This window comes from Callorhinchus milii, unplaced genomic scaffold, assembly GCF_018977255.1.
Source record: "Callorhinchus milii isolate IMCB2004 unplaced genomic scaffold, IMCB_Cmil_1.0 Scaffold7, whole genome shotgun sequence".
NCBI lineage: Eukaryota > Metazoa > Chordata > Chondrichthyes > Chimaeriformes > Callorhinchidae > Callorhinchus > Callorhinchus milii.
Window position 1 is genome coordinate 3,658,200 of NW_024704748.1, and position 18,568 is coordinate 3,676,767.

The 18,568-nt window shown below is 43.3% G+C and overlaps 1 protein-coding gene across 1 annotated transcript in view; it reads left to right on the forward strand.

The window, feature by feature from the left end:
• Positions 1-18,167, forward strand: part of gpam (glycerol-3-phosphate acyltransferase, mitochondrial) — a 30,365-nt gene extending 12,198 nt beyond the window's left edge. The window contains exons 8-21 of the mRNA XM_007903609.2: positions 522-621; positions 1,496-1,708; positions 3,979-4,092; positions 6,041-6,126; positions 6,630-6,745; positions 7,351-7,421; positions 7,862-8,126; positions 10,168-10,310; positions 10,785-10,862; positions 11,572-11,697; positions 12,166-12,286; positions 16,340-16,408; positions 16,964-17,022; positions 17,594-18,167. Coding sequence (XP_007901800.1) covers positions 522-621; positions 1,496-1,708; positions 3,979-4,092; positions 6,041-6,126; positions 6,630-6,745; positions 7,351-7,421; positions 7,862-8,126; positions 10,168-10,310; positions 10,785-10,862; positions 11,572-11,697; positions 12,166-12,286; positions 16,340-16,408; positions 16,964-17,022; positions 17,594-17,710 — 1,678 coding nt within the window. The 3' untranslated portion in view covers positions 17,711-18,167. The remainder of the gene's footprint in view (positions 1-521; positions 622-1,495; positions 1,709-3,978; positions 4,093-6,040; positions 6,127-6,629; positions 6,746-7,350; positions 7,422-7,861; positions 8,127-10,167; positions 10,311-10,784; positions 10,863-11,571; positions 11,698-12,165; positions 12,287-16,339; positions 16,409-16,963; positions 17,023-17,593) is intronic.
• The last annotated feature ends 401 nt before the right edge of the window (positions 18,168-18,568 follow it).

Sequence of the window (18,568 nt, forward strand, 5' to 3'; positions counted from 1 at the left end):
TAAGCAGGTGTGAGGTGACCAGCTGAGCCCCCACATTAGACCGATTCGTAATCAGTTTTAAAATAGAGGGTTGCAAATTATAATTGCAGGCAAAGAGCCATCATTAGAATCAGCTCTGACATTCATGGGAAGACATCGCTCAAAACTGTACATCATGAGAGATGAGGCTATATAGGGTTGACAACTGAGAAAGGTTTTTCAGTATTGCATTTCTCTAAGTATTTAATTAACCATAATATTTGCCAGGTAATGTACTTCATCTGTGAACTTTCAACCAATATGTCCCGAAACTCTGGAACACCCTTCCTCTATGCCTCCCCCTTGTCCCTTCCTTCCCCATCTTCAGATCGTGCCTGAAGACCTTCCTATTCGACCGTGCCTACGGTCACCTCCCCTTCCCCCGGCTCGGGGTCGTGCTCTGCCACTATCAAGCGCTCTGGGACGCTGCCCTGCATGAGAGGCGCTATATAAAAGCAAATTGTTCGTGCATGCTGATATATTTGAGACGCTTTGTTTCACAGCACGCTGATACGGAAGCTGGGTGGCTTCTTCATCCGTCGAAAGTTGGATGTCAGCGAAGATGGACAGAAAGATGTACTGTACAGATCCGTCCTGCGTGTGGTAGGTTTTTACGGAGACGGTTTAGAGATGTCAAATGTACCCCGAAGACTGACTTACCATCACGCGTTTGCCACAGTTTTACAGCAGAATCGATCCTCATTGGGGGGTGGGGGGGGCAAGGACCCTGCAAACCAAAGCTCTAAAGGGTAAGGTGGTGCTAGCTGGACGAGCAGCAGGAAGCTTGCCAGTCAGTGGTCTCAATGGCAAGCGCTGAGGTTCAAGCTGCTTAAACTTCAGCAGGTACTAAAAGATTTAATCTGGAGTCCTCCAGCTTTGACTCACAATAACCTACACCTAGTAATTTCCGAACTAGATAAGCACAGTATGTTCCTCTGGGAAGTGAGAGAGAGTGTGCATCTCAGTCCATCACAGACAAACGGGAATTCCTATGTGTAGGTGGCGTTCATATGTAGAAATTTTGATAAACTTGGCATAACCCAGCATTGAAAACCTGCTGCACCCCTGATTTGTACATGGACGTGAAATCTGCATTTTATAAGCAGATGAATCGGTTTTCCTTCTGTCCTCCGTAATAAACTGTCCAAGACATTTGTATAACGCCTTTCACTTGGACGTCCTCTCCAAGTGAAAGGCGCTATACAAATGTCTGTTGTTGTTGTTGTACGAGTCATCAGGGAGTTTGCTGATCTATTGTTGAATGGAAAGCACTTGGTCGAGTGTGGTGATTACAGTTAGGTTATTACTGTATTAATATAATAATAATCCTTGCATTTGATATAGTGCTTGATCACGTCTTTGAGACGTCTCAAAGCACTTCACAGAATATACCGTAAAGTGAATTGACTCTGTATTTTGTGGGCAAAACGCGGCAGCCATTTGCGCAAAGTATTAATTCCCGTTTATCTTTTGGCAGTATATCGAGGAGCTTCTTCGTCAACACCAGTTCCTGGAGATATTTGTGGAAGGCACACGTTCTCGCAGTGGTAAACCCTACGCCCCCAGGACTGGCCTCCTGTCGATTGTGGTGGACAGCCTCTATGCAAATGCTGTGTCTGACATCATGGTTATTCCAGTGGGCATCTCGTATGACCGAATCATTGAAGGCAATTATAACAGCGAGCAGCTGGTGGGTAACGTTTCAGTGCTTTCTCTTTTGACTGTATTTAAAAAGTCCATTCGCCTTCTCTCAATGTTTTCTCGTGTTGCCATCGTACCGAAACCAGATTTTAAATGCTGTAAAAGACGGGAGACAATATACCCGCGGCCCCACTGATTTTCTAGCTCTTAAAGGTGGTGCTTTGGTGGTGAGTCATGGCACATTTATCAGATACGTTGGAACCCTGCTGCGGACACCCAAAAGGAAGAGGGTGGGGGGTTGGATTAAAGCAAGGTCATCCACTGTCATCCTCCCTGTTCAATATATTCACTCAGTGATATATTGGATGGTTTTCGATATAATTGAAGCATTTCTGCTGGCAGATGATGTGCTATTGGCGGACTCCCCAATTAATCTTGTACAGTGCTTTCAGCTTTGTGTAGAAGCACTCTGGGACCCTACCCTGCGTGAGGAGTGCAATATAAATACAAGTTGATATGTACTGGGCCACTCAGAAGGTAATTTAATGAACCTCGTAATACATAAGACATGTGGGCACGCAGTTTTCCTTCATTGTTCTGAGCCCAAGGGCACACAACAGAAGGGTTTCCGTTGCACCATTTGGCAAATCCAGAGCCAAGTGTCTGGTGAATTTGTGGCCAGAAGGGAACGTGGCTGCAGGGAGGGAGACAGCTTATAATGACAGCTCTCTGGAGATGGAGTTGGCTTCATGGATGGGTTTCCACATGTATCAGGCATCCAGCTGCTCCCTCCCCCCAAACAATCTTCACTCTGGAACTCTTTCCCTAAATCCTTCAACCCCCCCCTCCCCCACATCTGTCTTTAAAACTCTGGAATGTTCTCTATCCCTCCGCCCTGCCCCTTCCATCCCTAACTCCAGGTCGCACTTGAAAACCTGGGACGCTACCCTGCATGAGGGCTGATGTATAAATGCAAGTTGTTGTTGCTGTTGTTGAAAGCGGCCACAACAACTACCTCTTTGAGCCAGTTTCCCCCCCAACCCCCCACACCCCCAATCTCCCTGCTCTGTGAAGCGCTTTGGGACACTACTCTATGTGAAAGGTGATGTATAAATGCGAGCTGCTGTTAAATAGTGTTATCTCTCCTGAAGCATTTGGTTAACAACAGGATAGCGTAGAGAGGAATATTGGTGTCAAGTTTGTCTTTATCTTGTGCTGCATTGCAGTGCTTGCTCTGTCTGTCACCCCTCCTCCTTCAAGCGGGTGCCAGCAACAAACAGAGCTCTACTCAGTGGATCTCAAAACATTGTAAGACTGATCGGGTATTTATTCGAGGCTGACACTGCTGAAATTCAGGCTGCTCCGATCTCATTCTTAGTTTCACACAGTGAAATTCTATTCATTGAATGTTCAATTTGACAGTGAAAATGATTCAATAAGCTGCAAACTATCTGTGCAAGCGGACGGACTGGACTATAATAGGAGACTCGCCTACTGGAGCTCTGAATTCTATTTAATAAACTAGTGAAATATTCAATTATCCGATACTCAATTCACCGAATTTCACTGTACTCTCTTTGTCCTTGTCAGGAACATTCCTGTCTCCATCCCCAGCTATTTCATTGCATTTGTTTTCAAGGCAGCCCATTGCACCTGTGAGCTTTTACTACACAAACCTTCCTTCCCTCCATGCCTGCACACCATGATTCAACAGGAAATCACTATCCTTATCGCCCGTAGATCAAATAAAATGCCACAAAGCCACAACATTCCATTCACAGTTAAGTTCATCACCCCCGACATGTAGATCAAGGTTCTGTGATTATTGCTGTTAAGTATCTCTTGACCAAGCGATTGCCGACAGTGAGTGGTACATTATCACTTGGGGAGACGTATCTTACACCACACACAAGTTTCCTTACTCCACACGCCTGTTTACCGAGCAGTAAATAGGAACCCGGTTGTTAGCCGATTGGTGGATTGCTTTCCAGGGGTAATAATCCCTCCAAAAGGCAAAGCAAAAACAAAAATTGGTCACTCAATCCACGGCTGTTTGTGGGACACTGCTGTGCGCAATTGGCTGCTGCGTTTCACCCACTAAATCCACTTTGCTTTACAGTATCGTCTGTGAAGCGCTTCGAGTCATCTCGACGATTTGATTAGGCGCTATATCAAGTGCAAGGAGGATTAGTATTACCCATTATCACCATAATTGCTATAGAATGACTGCTTGTGATGGAGCGAGCGGAAATTGTGTTTTAATCCATTTCACCCAGCCCCGAGCTGAGTGCAGTAATGTTGCAACATGCTGTTTTCTAGGGGAAACCCAAAAAGAAAGAGAGCCTCTGGGGAGCCTTGCAAGGAGTCGTCCGAATGCTTCGCAAAAACTTCGGCTGTGTCCGGGTGGATTTTGGACAACCATTTTCTGTGAAGGCAAGTGATGGAACATTTTCATATCAAACCTGGAGTTAAAAAAAAACTAATGATAATAATTTGGTCCCTCAATCCATGACTGTTTGTGGGACACTGCTGTGCGCAATTGGATGCCGCGGTTCGCCCACAAAATATACAATCCTATTCACTTCACAGTGTATTAGGTGAAGAGCTTTGGGACGTCTAGAAGACGTGATAAGGCGCTATAGCAAATGCAAGGATTATTATTATTATTACTCGGAATTGTTAAAATATGACAAAACGTTTCCAAATCTGATCTTCCTGTTTTCTGAACCACACGTATTATAATTCACCGAGTGCATTATTCAGTAAGTCAGATTGCCCAATACCTTGTTTATTTAGTTTGGTCTTGTGATCCACAACAAAGAGTCATGTTCTCAGACTTAGAGAAGGGAGAGGGTGAATAGATCATTTATTTTACCCAGAGCAAGTTAAGTTCACATTTTGCCCATGAAAATGTGGGCTCTTTCCAGAGAGAGGAATTTTTGACGGAATTTTGAGGGCGAAGAGGATTGTGGAGGTGAGGGCAGAACATAGAAACACAGAAACAAGATTAGGCCATTTCAAGTCCTTTATTATTTATAAACTTCAATCAGATCACTCTTCAACTGCCTAAACTCTAGGGAATAGAGACCAACTTTATGCAACCTGTCCTTGTAATTTAACCCTTTAAGCCCTCATTTGAAAAGGAGACAGACAGACTCCCAACGTTCTGTTTGGGGGCCCTGTGCAATTTCATTTTGTTCCGAGTTGGGCCATGGCACGATAGATCTGATGAGTGAAAGGACAGCCCATTTGACCGACTCCCAGTGTAAGATGGAATGGAATTACATGACATGAAAGAATAAAAGCACTGTCAAAACCCAAAGCGAAAGAGCTCGGGAATAAACGGGTGGAAGGCAGAGCATGAGTGGGATCATTGGCTGACATTCCTCTTGAGTGCTGCATTCTCTTGTGGGGTGAGGGTTGCACATTCCTGACGGGAATGTCACTTTGCCCCTCCCCAACACTGAATGCTTCACATTGTCACTGTCAGCTGCGTGTTTTATCTCGTAAACTGGATTCAGTGTTCAATCCTGTTCAGTTTATTAAGTTTTGCTTGAAAGAAAAAAGTGCCGTGTGTTTCAGTTGCCATTTAACTGAACTCCTCATAAAAAATGCAATCTACTCCTCCCAATTTAAAAAAAAGATATGTTTTATTTTTTGAACTCAACTTTCTTGTCCACTCTTTATTTAGAGTGGTGATCTGTTGAAAACATTTGTTGGCAACTAGAACACTGGAGTGACTACGTCAATAAAACTTGTAAGAATTCAGTAATAATTTGGTGTCAGACTAGCTAAGTTGGTCGTACTCTCACTTCTGAGTCAGAAGGTTGTGGGTTCAAGCCCCACCTTTGTGCTCCATTGTTTGTTTGTTGTTCTTTCAGATGAGAAATTCATAGAATCATATAATATTACAGCTCAGAAGGAGGCCATACAGCCCAGGATGCCTGTGCTGGCTCTTTGGAAGAGCGACCCAATCAGTCCCACGTCCCCGCTCTTTCCTTAGCCTTGAAATTTTTCCCTTTTCAAGTATCTATCTAATTCCCTTTTGAAAGGTTGTTATTAAATCGTTTTGCACCACCCTTTCAGGCAGTGCATTCTCGTAACAATTCTCTGTGTAAAAAAATTAAACTCAATTCCTCCCTTATAGTTAGTGGGATATTGCTGTTTGGGGAGCACTGCTGTGCGCAATTGTCTGCTGCGTTTCGCCCACAAAAAATACACAGTTGAGGCACTTGAATGAACACAAGTATAATGCCGCAAAACAAAAAAGTGCAGTTAATCCTGTGCAGGTGGCTGTTGCTGTTTCACCATCGTGCAGTAGCAAGCAAAAAGGATTGTGTTTCATCCAAAGTTATGTCGAGTGTTCTGTTTGATATTGCAGGAATACATTGATGTTCAGAGAAACCGTCCCTTGCCTGCTGCTCTCTCCCTGAAGGAAATCCTTCTTCCTACTATAATCACCGATGGGTAAGACTCATTTAACCAGTTGAATTGAGACTATCTGTATTAAGATACAGAGAGGCCCTCTATTACTGGGCCTCTCTGTATCTTAATTAAAACATGATCTACCTTTGCATCTCATTCATTTATAAATTGAAATGACAGACTTCTTAAATGTTTTTCACAAATTCTCCTTCATCCGAAGCTCTCTTGCAATCTCACATAACGCAGTCCTGCTCAATTGCCCGGGGAGACCAAAGAATTCAGCAACTGTTGAATTAGAATTAGAACAAAGCAATTTCACCAAAGAAATTGAATAACGAATGGAAACTTAAATGGGGTGCATAAATATTAATTTTCCATCAGTGACGAGGTTTCCAATAAAATAATGTTTTTTTTTCAATTGGTGCATATGAGTTAGAGCATTATTCATGTGTGTGGGTACTGACTATCTATTGTAACAAATAGCTAACTCTTCTTTGTCTTTCTTCCCCCAACTCCGTGATGTCCTCTATTTTGTGCCTTAATAGACCAAGCTTTGAACTTCGTGAACCTGAGGTGGATATGATGATGAACTCCATTGACTGTTCAGATGAACAGTACAGACGCCAAGTGATTTCCAACATCGCCGCTCATGCATTGTTCAGTAAGCGTACAGTTGAAGCACACTCTTGAACTCTTGAGGCTCTAAGCCCTGGCTGTTGACAACCTGAAGGATTGGGTGAGGCATGAGACTCTGTGGCAGACCCAGAGTAATTTCCATGAACATGTGGAATTCAGTTTGGTTTGGATGCTCTTAAAGCGTGGTGATGCGATTCCACATGTGTCACACACCCAACTGATCTAGTTTCACTTTAGAAGGGAAATTTTACAAATCTAAGAGATTTAGGCATTCCCAGTGCATTCGGACCTCAGAATTTGGTAGTTTGGGTCCATAAAATCCAACCTTGTATAATAAAAATGGTTTCCTGGTTGTCAAGTCATAGCTGAATAACAACAACAAATTACATTTGTATAGCGCCTTTCTTGTGTGGCGGGGGGGGTGCTTGTGGACGACATGGAGCAGTCAGAAGCCTGCTGAGCTGAGGGAGCAGACAGGTTGATGTGGTAATAGTCACTTCCTGTCCACTGTTGAAATGTGTGATCAGGAGGTCTGACTGTGTTCCTGTGTCTCATTGCTGGATGCAGGTATTCTACAAATTGCGGCATCGATTCACCTGTTCTCTCTTTCCCTCTTTACTTTAATTCCAGCTGCCAGTAAATGCTCGGCCGTGATGTCCACTCACATCGTGGCGTGTTTGCTGCTTTACCGACACAGACAGGTAGGAATCAGCAAACTCCAGCCCGCAGACAGAAACCTGCTGCCTCACTCAATCAGTTGTTTGAACGAAACACATAGACACGTTTACCTAGCAGTAAGTAGGAACTTGGTTGTTAGTCAATTGGCAGATTGCTTTCCAGGGTAATAATTGTTCAAAATTTTTAATATCATTTATGGTCACTCAGTCCACGACTGTTTGTGGGACACTGCTGTGAGCAATTGGTTGCCGTGTCTTGTCCACAGGCATATACAGTCAATTCACTTTACAATACGTACTCTGACGCGATTTGGGACGTCTCAACAATGTGATATGGCGCGATATCCAGATGCCAGGATTATTATTTTATTTTAATATATTTAATAATATATCAAATAATGTATTTTCATACCGTTCGATATCCCCTGCAGCTGACAGAGCAGCCCCTTTTAATTTATCCGCAGGGTGTGAACTTGTCCAAGTTGGTGGAGGATTTCTTCTGCATGAAGGAGGTGGTGCTGGCTCATGACTTTGACCTGGGATTCTCCGGGAATTCGGAGGACGTGGTGATGCACGCTCTGCATTTACTGGGCGACTGCGTCAACGTCAGAAGCTCCCGCCGCAACAGCGAGTTCTTCATCGCCCCGGCCACCACCATCCCTGCCTTGTTCGAGCTGAATTACTACAGCAACGGCATCCTGCAAGTCTTCCTCGCTGAGGCCGTACTCGGTAAGCGGCACTGGCCAGCCCCGTCCCAAAACACAGTCTTACCGTGTGCCGTGCCGTGGGATACCAGGAGAGGGAGGAACCGGCTGCTTTATTTTGACTGTATTTTGTGCGTGCGTTTTGCCCGCAAGATACACAGTCAATCCGTTTACGGTATATTCCGTGAAGCGCTTTGAGACATTTCAATGAAGCAAGGGCTATTATTGTTGTTGTGTGATTTGATTGCCTCATCTTAAATTCTCAGTCACGATAGTAACATATTCTGTAAGAACATGGTTGTGTATTTGTTTTTTTTAGTATAACTCTATGGCACCAAGTCTCAAGAGATGAGAGTGCTATCAACTGAGCCATCCTGTGAAGAGCAAAATACTACTATGTCATTGTGACGAATAGCTATTGGAATATGTTTTAGCTGTGGTATTTAGTCCCCTCTTAAAACTTACCTCTTGGACTGTGGCTATAGTCACCTTGCCGTTCCCCCATCTCCCTTGCTCAGCCTTTATGCATTAAAACATCGTTCCCCCATCTCCTGACATCCTCTCTTCATAAAGCACTCCGAGATGTTATCCTACATGAAGGTCGCCTCATAAATGCAATTGTAGTACAGAACATTCACAACTGATGAAAATATTTCAGGTGCAAAACTAGACAGATTAAAACGATGGAATGGAATGAAGACTGCATAGGCCCCAGCAGAGAATGTGCTGAGTGTTTTATTTTTATTTTTAAACTTGCACATAGTATTTAAATTGCTGCACCCGGGATACTAGAATTTCAATGTTAATGCTGTTTGAAAGTTAGAAAGGTTTTTACAGTATAAGGGCAAAAGAAACTTGACCATCTTTTGGGTCTGGGAAATATTAGTGCTCATCATCTATAACTGCAACTGCAAGCCAGAGTTTTGGATGTATACTGACCTCTACAGTAATATGTGTCACAATTTAGCATTATATTTTATTATTATTATGTTTATATTTATGCACAGCAAACCAGTGAAAATATCAGTCGGTCAGAACCTTTTTTTTAAACAAAAGAGAAGCGATGATCTTAGCCTTGCACTGGAAACTATGGCAGCCTCCGCCAGATACCACTGCAGGTACAAGTCGAAGCTTTGACGATTTGACAGCTATCTCAAATCGTCCTGCAGTTTAGTGGTTAGAGCACTCGCCTCGCAAGTGAGAGGACACAGGTTTGATTCCTGGGTGGGGCAAAACCTTAGGCAAGTTTCCTTCCTCCACACGCCTCCCTTTAATTAGGAACCTGGTTGTTAGTTGATTGGTGGATCGCTTTGCCAGGGTTAATAATCCCTCCAAACAATATAATGATAATAATTTGGTCACTCAATCCACGACTGTTTGTGAGGCACTGCTGTACGCAATTGGCTGCCGTGTTTTGCCCACAAACTATACAGTCAATTCACTTTACAGTATATTCTGTGAAGCAGTTTGAGACATCTCAAAGACACGATAAGGCGATTTATCAAATGTAAGGAATACTATTATTCTCTCAATGTTCTGAGTCGAGGCATTTAAACTCCTAAATGTAAACGGTGTGAGTGCTGCATGTTTAAGATCAGCACAAATTATGTGAATGAATTAATTAATCAAATGGAAACTTTTTTTTAAGAAACCGCTTTGCTGAATGTGACTGTTAAATGTCGATTAACAACTTTGGCACGTAGTTGGAAGGGAAATAATAATGATAGCAGAAATTCATTTCACTATTGGGACCAGTCTTTCAGCTGAGCCCGGCTTTTATAAGCTTATTTCTGTGCTGGTCACAAGTGAAACGATTCTGTAAAAATGCCGAATTGACAAAAGAATTAAGAATGAAGTACAAAAACCTCTAGGACTTTCATCAAGAGGAATAATGCGCTCCATCCGTTCTGCAAGGCTGGATAAACCCTGGAGTGCTGCCAGTAGATGGCAGGCAATACAAAAGCAGCTGTTTGGTTGGACTGTGCACACTTGACAGTTCTTTATTGTAACCCAGAGCTTTCACGTTTTTTTTCCTGGACTCAATTCTCCTCTTCACTGCGTTGCAGCTTGTTCCCTCTGCGCCGCTCTGAAACACTCGGCCACGGATCCGGCTCACGTGGCATCCGAAGGAACTGTCTCCCAGGAACGGCTCATCCGCACGGCCGCCAGTCTGTCCCACCTCCTGTCCAACGACGTGACCGTGGCGTTGGTGAGTGGAAATTAATCTTTACATTTGAGGTGCGTGACGCCAATGCAGGACATCGACACGGCATCTTTCGGGTCAGTCTGGCCAGTCAGGGATTTGGACCCGAGCTGGAAGTTGGGATCGGGTGGGGGAGGGGAGTTGGAGGGTGATTGAAGGCACGGACGAAGAGGAGGATCTTGAGACGGGTCTTGAAAGAGTCGAGGGATGGAGCGAGGTGAAGGGATGTGGGATGGAGTTCCAAAGGGTGGGGGCAGAGAGGCTGAAGGCTAGATGGTGGGGCGGGCCGAGCGCGGTACCTGGAGCAGCCCAGATCTCGCTGAGCGGAGGGAGCGGACAGGTCTGTATGGAAGCACCTCTCTTATTTACTCTTTTTTTGCTCCTTATATTCGTCCTTTTTGGGGGGAAAATCTATGGAGTAGAACTTGTCCAATTCTATTATTATTTTATTCTATATTATTCTGTGCGTTTGATTTGCAGCCCTGTCAAGCGGTGCACCAGGCTTTACATGATGCTGTGGGAAAGTTCATCCAGTATGGGATTCTAATGGTGGCTGAGGTAAGCAAACAATCTGACTCAATGGGTAGCGCTCTCACCTTTGAGTCAGAAGGTTGTGGGTTCAAGCCCCACATCGGGACTTGAACTCATATACTCTAAGCTGATACTCCATTGTTGGAGGCTAAACCGAGGTCCTGTCTGCCTGTTCAGATGGAAAGTTCACCTGACCAGGCAGACAGCACCTGTAACGTGTTTTAAGACGTTAAAAATTCCATGGCACTATTCAAAAAGAGAGGGGACTTTTTGTCAGTGTCCTGGCCAACAAACCCTCAAATAAAATCACTTCCTACCTGTTGTGGGACATTGCTGTGCACAAATTGGCTGCTGTATTTGCCTACAAATACATAGTCACTCCACTGCACAGTAAAGCCCTCCTGGACGGCAACATATCAAATGCAAGGATTATTATTATAATAAGTGGTAGTTTCCTCCCTTTGTTAACAGTTACTGTTGGCATAGTCTGAAAGAACCGTGACCTTCTCTGTGTGTTTAGTAGTCTCTACTTTCTTCACTATTGGTTCTGCGTGAGTTTCATTAATGCAATAAGGCACGGAACCCAGAAAATGGATCGCTTACTTCTTTGCATTTCTATCTGCTGATGTTTAACAATCATTATTCACAAGTGGCACAGTGCGGACAGCAGGCCGGGTGGGGTGGGGAAGGGGTGGTCAAATGGTAACTGGGTTTGCTTTGTGTCCTCAACGAACAGGAGGATCTGAGCCCCAGTCCTACGGAGGAGACTTGGGCTAGCAAGTACCCAGATGGTTTGTCCTGGAGAAGTGACGAAGAAGATGACAGCGACTATGGGGAAGAGCAACGAGACCGTTACCTAAAGGTAGAGAGACCACCACACTAAGGTGTAAACAGTGTGGTTTAGTACTGAGGCCCAAACTGCCTAGTTTTCACGGTTTCCTTTTTTCTATAGGAAAATGTATTTTGTGATGGATTTAACATTTCGTTAGCAAGGCGAATAACAGTGGGGTGTGGTGGGGGCCTTTAACATGTGGCCATTTGGTGTTGGGTTAGCAACCACTTTTGGTAACGAGTTACGCGTGAGAAGCCTGCTTCAGATAGATGGTAAAGGATGGTTGTTTGCGGGACATTACTGTGCACAAAATGGCTGCCACATTCGCTCACAAATACACAGTTCCCCAAGGAACTGGAGTCGGAAGCAGTCGGTGTTTGCAAATTCTTCATTAGGAATCTCTCCACGCACAATTAGGTGCGAAGAAATGAAAGCTAATTAGAAGTAATCCATTAATTAGAAGTAATCATGAATCTTTATAAATCTTCCCTCTTTCAGGTGAGTCAGTCCCAGGAACACAAGGAGTTCATCGTCTTCCTGCACAGGCTGTTGGGTCCTTTGTTGGAGGCTTACTTTTCAGCTGCTGTTTTCGTTCATAGCTTCAGCGCTCCAGTTGAAGGTAGGTTTCACTCACAATATTACTGACATCTCACTATTCGTGATTGAAGTCTCTATTTTTATACCTGCTTGGTTGGGCAAGTTTCCTTACTCCACACGCCTCTATTTACCCAGCAGTAAGTAGGAACCCGGTTGCTAGTCGATTGGCAGACCGCTTTCTGGGGGGTAATAATCCCTCCAAAAAAAATCCACGACTGTTTGTGGGACACTGCAGTGCGCAATTAGTTGCTGCGTTTTCTTTATAAAACACGCAGTCACTACACTTTACAGTATATTCTGTGAAGCGCTTAAGGCGCTAGCTAGATGAAATGCAAGGATTATTATTATCATGTCGTTGAGCCATCTCAAAGCGCTTCACAGAATAAGAACATAAGAATTAGGAGCAGGAGTAGGCCATTTGGCCCCTCGAGCCTGTGCCACGCCATTCGATAAGATCATGGATGATCTTCTGACCTAACTCTAATTACCTGCCCTATCCCCATATTCCCTAATCCCTCTGTTTTTAAAAATCTATCAGTCTCAGCCTTGAAGATGTTCAAGGACTGAGCATCTACAGCCTTCTGGGTGAAGAAATGTCTCCTCAACTAAAAGGCTGACCCTTAATTTTAATTTTAAGATTTTAATTTTAATCTTAATTTTAAGACTGTGACCCCTGGTTATAGATTCTCCTACCAGGGGAAACAGACCCTCAGTGTCTACTTTATCAGCCCTTTAAGAATCTTATATGTTTCAATAACATCTCCCCTAATTCTTCTGTACTCTAGAGAATACAGCCCTAGTTTATTCAGCCTTCCTCATAGGTCAGTCCCCTCATCCCAGGAACTAACCTTGTGAATCTACGCTGCACCCCCTCTAAGGCAAGTATGTCCTTTTTTAAATAAGGAGACCAAAACTGCACACAATACTCTAGGTGCGGTCTCACCAAGACCCTATACAGTTGCAGCAAGACTTCCCTACTCTTGTTCTCTAAACCTTTTTCAATGAACGCTAACATGCCCTTCGCCTTCTTAGTTGCTGCTGCACCTGCAAACTAACTTTTTGAGACTGGTGTACAAGGACACCCAAATCCCTCTGAACACTAACACTATCTAATCTCTTCCCCTCTAGAAAATAGTCTGTTTTTTTATTTTTGCTACCTAGGTGAATAACTTCACACTTCCCCACATTAAATTCCATCTGCCACCTATTCGCCCCCTCCCCGAGCCTATCTATCCCTTTGCAATCTTTTTGCATCATCCTCAGAGCTTACCCTCCCACCTACTTTAGTGTCATCCGCGAATTTAGATACGTTACATTCAATGTCCTCGTCTAGATCATTGATGTAAATTGTAAATAGCTGAGGCCCAAGCACTGATCCTTGTGGCACTCCACTAGTCACATCCTGCCAATTCGAGAATGACCCGTTTATCCCTACTCTCTGTTTTCTACCCGTTAGCCACTCTTCAATCCATGCTAATATGTTCCCATTAATCCTGTGGGCCTTAACCTTGTACAATAGCCTTTTGTGTGGCACTTTGTCAAATGTCTTTATAAAATCTAAATATACTACATCTACTGGTTCCCCCCTGTCTACCCTGCTAGATACATCTTCAAAAAACTCTAAAAGATTAGTTAAGCATAACTTCCCTTTTGTAAAGCCATGTTGACTCTGTCTGATCTTGTTATGGTCTTCCAGGAATCCCATAATGACATCTTTAATTAAGGACTCAAGAATTTTCCCTACCACTGATGTCAGACTAACTGGTCTATAGTTCCCCATCTTTTCTCTCCCAACCTTCTTAAATAGTGGTGTTACGTTTGCAATCTTCCAATCAATGGGAACCGTTCCAGAATCCAGAGAATTTTGGAAGATCAAAGACAAGCCATCCACTATCTCAGTAACCACCTCTTTTAAAACCCTAGGATGTAGGCCATCAGGTCCAGGAGATTTATCAGTTTTAAGACCTGATAATTTACCTAAAACCATTTCTTTACTAATATTAATTCCCCAAGTTGCTCGCTAACATTTTCTTCTTGGTTCCCCTCTATTCTTGGTAGGTTTTTAGTGTCTTCTAAGGTGAAGACAGTAGCAAAGTACTTGTTTAATGACTCTGCCATGTCTTTGTCCCTTACTATAATTCTCCCCGTCTCTGCCTGTAGCGGAACCACATTTACCTTTGACAGCCTCTTCCTCTTTATATTTATAAAAACTCTTGCAGTCTGTCTTTATGTTCTTCGCTAGTTTGCCCTCATATTCCATTTTCTTCCTATTCATCACATTTTTGGTTCTCCTTTGTTGATCCCTAAAGTTCTCCCAATCCTCGGGTTTACTACTCATCTTAGCTGTTTTATAGGCTTCTTCCTTTAACTTTATACTTTCCCTAACTGCTCTAGTTAGCCACGGTTGGGCCACCTTTCCCGTGGCATTCTTATTCCTCAAAGGAATACGTGCTCGCTGGGAATTTTGCACTATCTCCTTAAACGTCTGCCATTGCTGGTCTACTGTCAAATCCTTAAGTCTAATTTCCCAGTTTATTTTGGCTAAATCCTCTCTCATACCAGCAAAATTGGCTCTACTTAAATTTAAAACCTTTGCTTCGGACTTAACTACTTCTCTCTCTAACTTAATGCTAAATTCCATCATATTATGATCACTTTGCCCTAGAGGAGCCTTAATTTCCAGTTTGCTGATCAGCCCTGCTTCATTGCACAAAACAAGGTCTAATATGGCCTGTTCCCTGGTTGGCTCCTCGGCATACTGATCTAGATAATTATCCCTAATACATTCTATAAACTCTTCCTCTATCATATTTTTCCCAATTTGGTTGTCCCAATCTATGTGCAGATTAAAATCACCCACAATTAATGTTTTTCCTCTGCTACATGCTCTGCTAATTTCCTGATTTATACCTTGAGAGATACTGTGACTGCTGTTCGGGGGTCTATAAACTACTCCCACTAGAGTTTTCTGCCCCTTGTTGTTACGTACCTCTACCCATACTGACTCTACTTCCTGCTTTTCTGATTTAAAATCTTTCCTCTCTACTGTTTTTATCCCATCCTTTATTAGCAGGGCCACCCTCCCTCCTCATTTACCACATTGCCTACCTTTCCTATACACCATGTACCCTGGAATATTTAGCTCCCACCCTTGATCTCCCTGTAACCATGTCTCGGTGATGGCTACTAGATCATACCCGTTTGTTTCTATTTGTGCATTTAACTCATCTATCTTGTTTTGAATGCTTCACGCATTCAGATATAGCACCTTTAATTCTGACTTCGGGCTATTAGTCCTATTCACCGGTACCCTATCCCTGGGCTTCCTTTCCCCGCTTGACACACTTTGCTCATCTCCCTGGTTAATCTGCTCTCCCACTTTCATCGGTCCCAATTTTAATTGTGACGGATTACATGTGATTGAATTTACCCCCCCCCCCACTTAGTAGTTTAAAGCCCTGTCTACCTCCCTATTTATTCGTGTTGCCAGGACATTTGTCCCAGCCCTGTTTAGGTGGAGTCCATTCCTTTGGAATAGCTCCTGACTCCCCCAATACTGGTGCCAGTGGCCTATAAAGTGAAACCCCTGCCCTCCGCACCATTCTTCTAGCCAGGTATTCAGTTCTTTAATTTTTTTTGCCTGTACCAATTTGCCCCTGGCTCAGGTAATAATCCCGAGATTAATACCTTCGAAGTTCTACTCTTTAGCTTAACTCCCAATTCCCGGAACGTGCTCCTCAACTCGTCCCTACCTACATCATTGGTCCCTATGTGAATCATAACTATTGGATCCACTCCCTCCTGCTTCAAATTTTTCAAATGTTACTGTAAAGTGAATTGACCGGGCACATTTCAAGTCATTATCATATAGTCCTAGGAATTGTTTAAAATAATTCATGAAGAGTGCCCCCTGATGATATCTTTCTTTTCTTTGAATGACAGTCGCTCTATCTGTAAGTAGAATTTACAAATGTATTCAGACAATGAGGAGCCCAATTTCAGAAGTTGTCATTCTCAGAATTCTAGCGCTCTAAACTCCTTTTTCTGATTGCTTACAATGTTTTTTTTGTCACAGAGACGGAATACGTGAACACATTTCACAAGTATCTGTTGTCAAGAACAGAAAAGAAAATTGCGGTGTTCGGTGAGTCCCCAACAAACAAAGTCGAGTTTTGGTTTATGTTAATTGTCCAGTCCTGTAGGTCAGCGGTTAGAGCACTCGCCTCGCAAGCGAGAGGTCCTGGGTTTCTTACCTCTGTTTACCAAGGAGTAAGTCGGAATCCGTTTGTTAGTCAATTGGAGGATCGCGTTTCTGGGGCTAATATTCCCTTCAAAAAAATAAATAATACTTTGGTCACTCAATCCACGACGGTTTGTGGGATACTTCTGTGTGCAATTGGCTAAATGTTTGATGTAGGATTATTATTATTATTACTAACATCTTTCAAATCTTGCCCTTTCTTAGCACTGATGTGTTTCGGTTCATGCTGCCTGGAAAACAATTTTGTTATTTTTAGCTGTTCAATGTCTTTCACAAGAGAGGTTTGGTGAGCAAGGAACTCTGAGCCCATTTGATCTCGTCCTTCCAGAATATCATCCCTGCTCCCCTCTCCCATACGAAGGCACCCACACACACATACACGTTTTGTTTTCTATTAATCTGGATATGAGTAACTTTTTTTCTTTGTCTCTGTGACAGGTGAGAGTGCAACCTTCTGCCTTGCAAAAAGCGCAATGAAGACTCTTAAAGATCTTGGGGTTTGTATTAATTTTCTTTGAATCTTTTATTTGAGGCATTTAACTGATGTCATGCATAATGCTGATTGAAACTCACTCCGAGACACTGCCCCATGTGAAGAGCAGTCCATTGCATGTGGCCCCAAAGAAGATTTTTCCTTAACTTCTAACTTATCCAGAGCTGAACTCCACATTCTCTCCTACACATCCACTGGCTCCCAATAGCTCGGGAGAGTGATGATCATTGCTCACTATGTTTGTCAAGCTCTTTTAGACATTCCTTCATGGGAAAGGAGACGTTTAAGGAAAAGATTTTAAGTATTTAACAGTTGTTTGAAGATTGGAGCTACATTAAAAATGTCAGCTCAAAAGTCCAGTGCAAAAATGCCAAGCCCTTTGAGATGTTTCCCCATCCGAAGTGAGACTGGCTGTATCAAATACTTGTATTATTATTATATCGCCCACAATTTATCCACATTACAATGTATTCTGTGAAGCGCTTTGAGACGTGAGAAGGCGCTTTATCAAATGCAAGGATTATTATTATTAGTTAAGTATTTGATGAACATGTCAATCATTCTATCTGCCCTAGGTTTTTAAGGAAGTGCAGAGGAACAACAAAGCAGTTTTGGAACTAAGCAACACCTTTCTACCTCTGATCAACCGTCAGAAACTGCTGGAATACATCCTTCATTTCAACATCTTGTAGAAAAAACTCGGGGAAATCTCGCCGTGAACGGTGATGTACCGAGGCAGATGGCGTAAACCGTTTGATTTGAATTAAGTCGATTATTCGACCTCTAAGAAAAGAAGTGAATATTTTAAGTAGTACATCCTCGTAATATGGATATTGTTTCAACACTGTTTTTACTGGCAGACTAATGGCTCAATAGCTTGGCTGAGTTCTCGTCTCCCCCGCCCTCCCCACCTCCCCACACCCCAAGCTGAGCTGGTACTGTGTTTAACTCAGTGGAATCCATCTGTGTCCGTGTCTTTGGATTCAGGTGTTGTTGTTGGCTACATTGGCTCAAGCTCTATGGCCACCTGTTCAGCGATTACCCTGAATTCTTATGCAGGAAACCTAGATACTGTCATTTGGGTTGAGCGGCTACATATGGCTGCCATGTTTCGCCCACAAATTATAGTCAGTTCACTTTACAGTATATCCTGTGAAGCGCTTTGAGATGCCGCGACGTGATAAGGCGCTTTATCAAACGCAAGGATTATTATGCCCTTTAGTGAACTGTGTTCCTAGGCCACGGACTAGAGTGTCAAACTCAGCAATAACAAACGAGGTGTATGTCAGACCATGTGGGGCCCTGGGACACTTCGGACCATTATTGCCATCAGGCGAAGCCAAGTACTAAAAGTGACTAAACCTGACATGCAAGACACTGTGAATTCGATTGAGATCAGGCTGTGGAGGAGTTTTGTAAAATAGTTCCCTTTTTTCTCTGTCTCTTTCTCTGTCTCTGTCTCTGTCTCTCTCTCTTTCTGCTGCTGTCTTTGTTTCTCCCTGACATCGCTATCCTGATAGAATGGCAACGAGTGGGGTCAAACTGTCGGT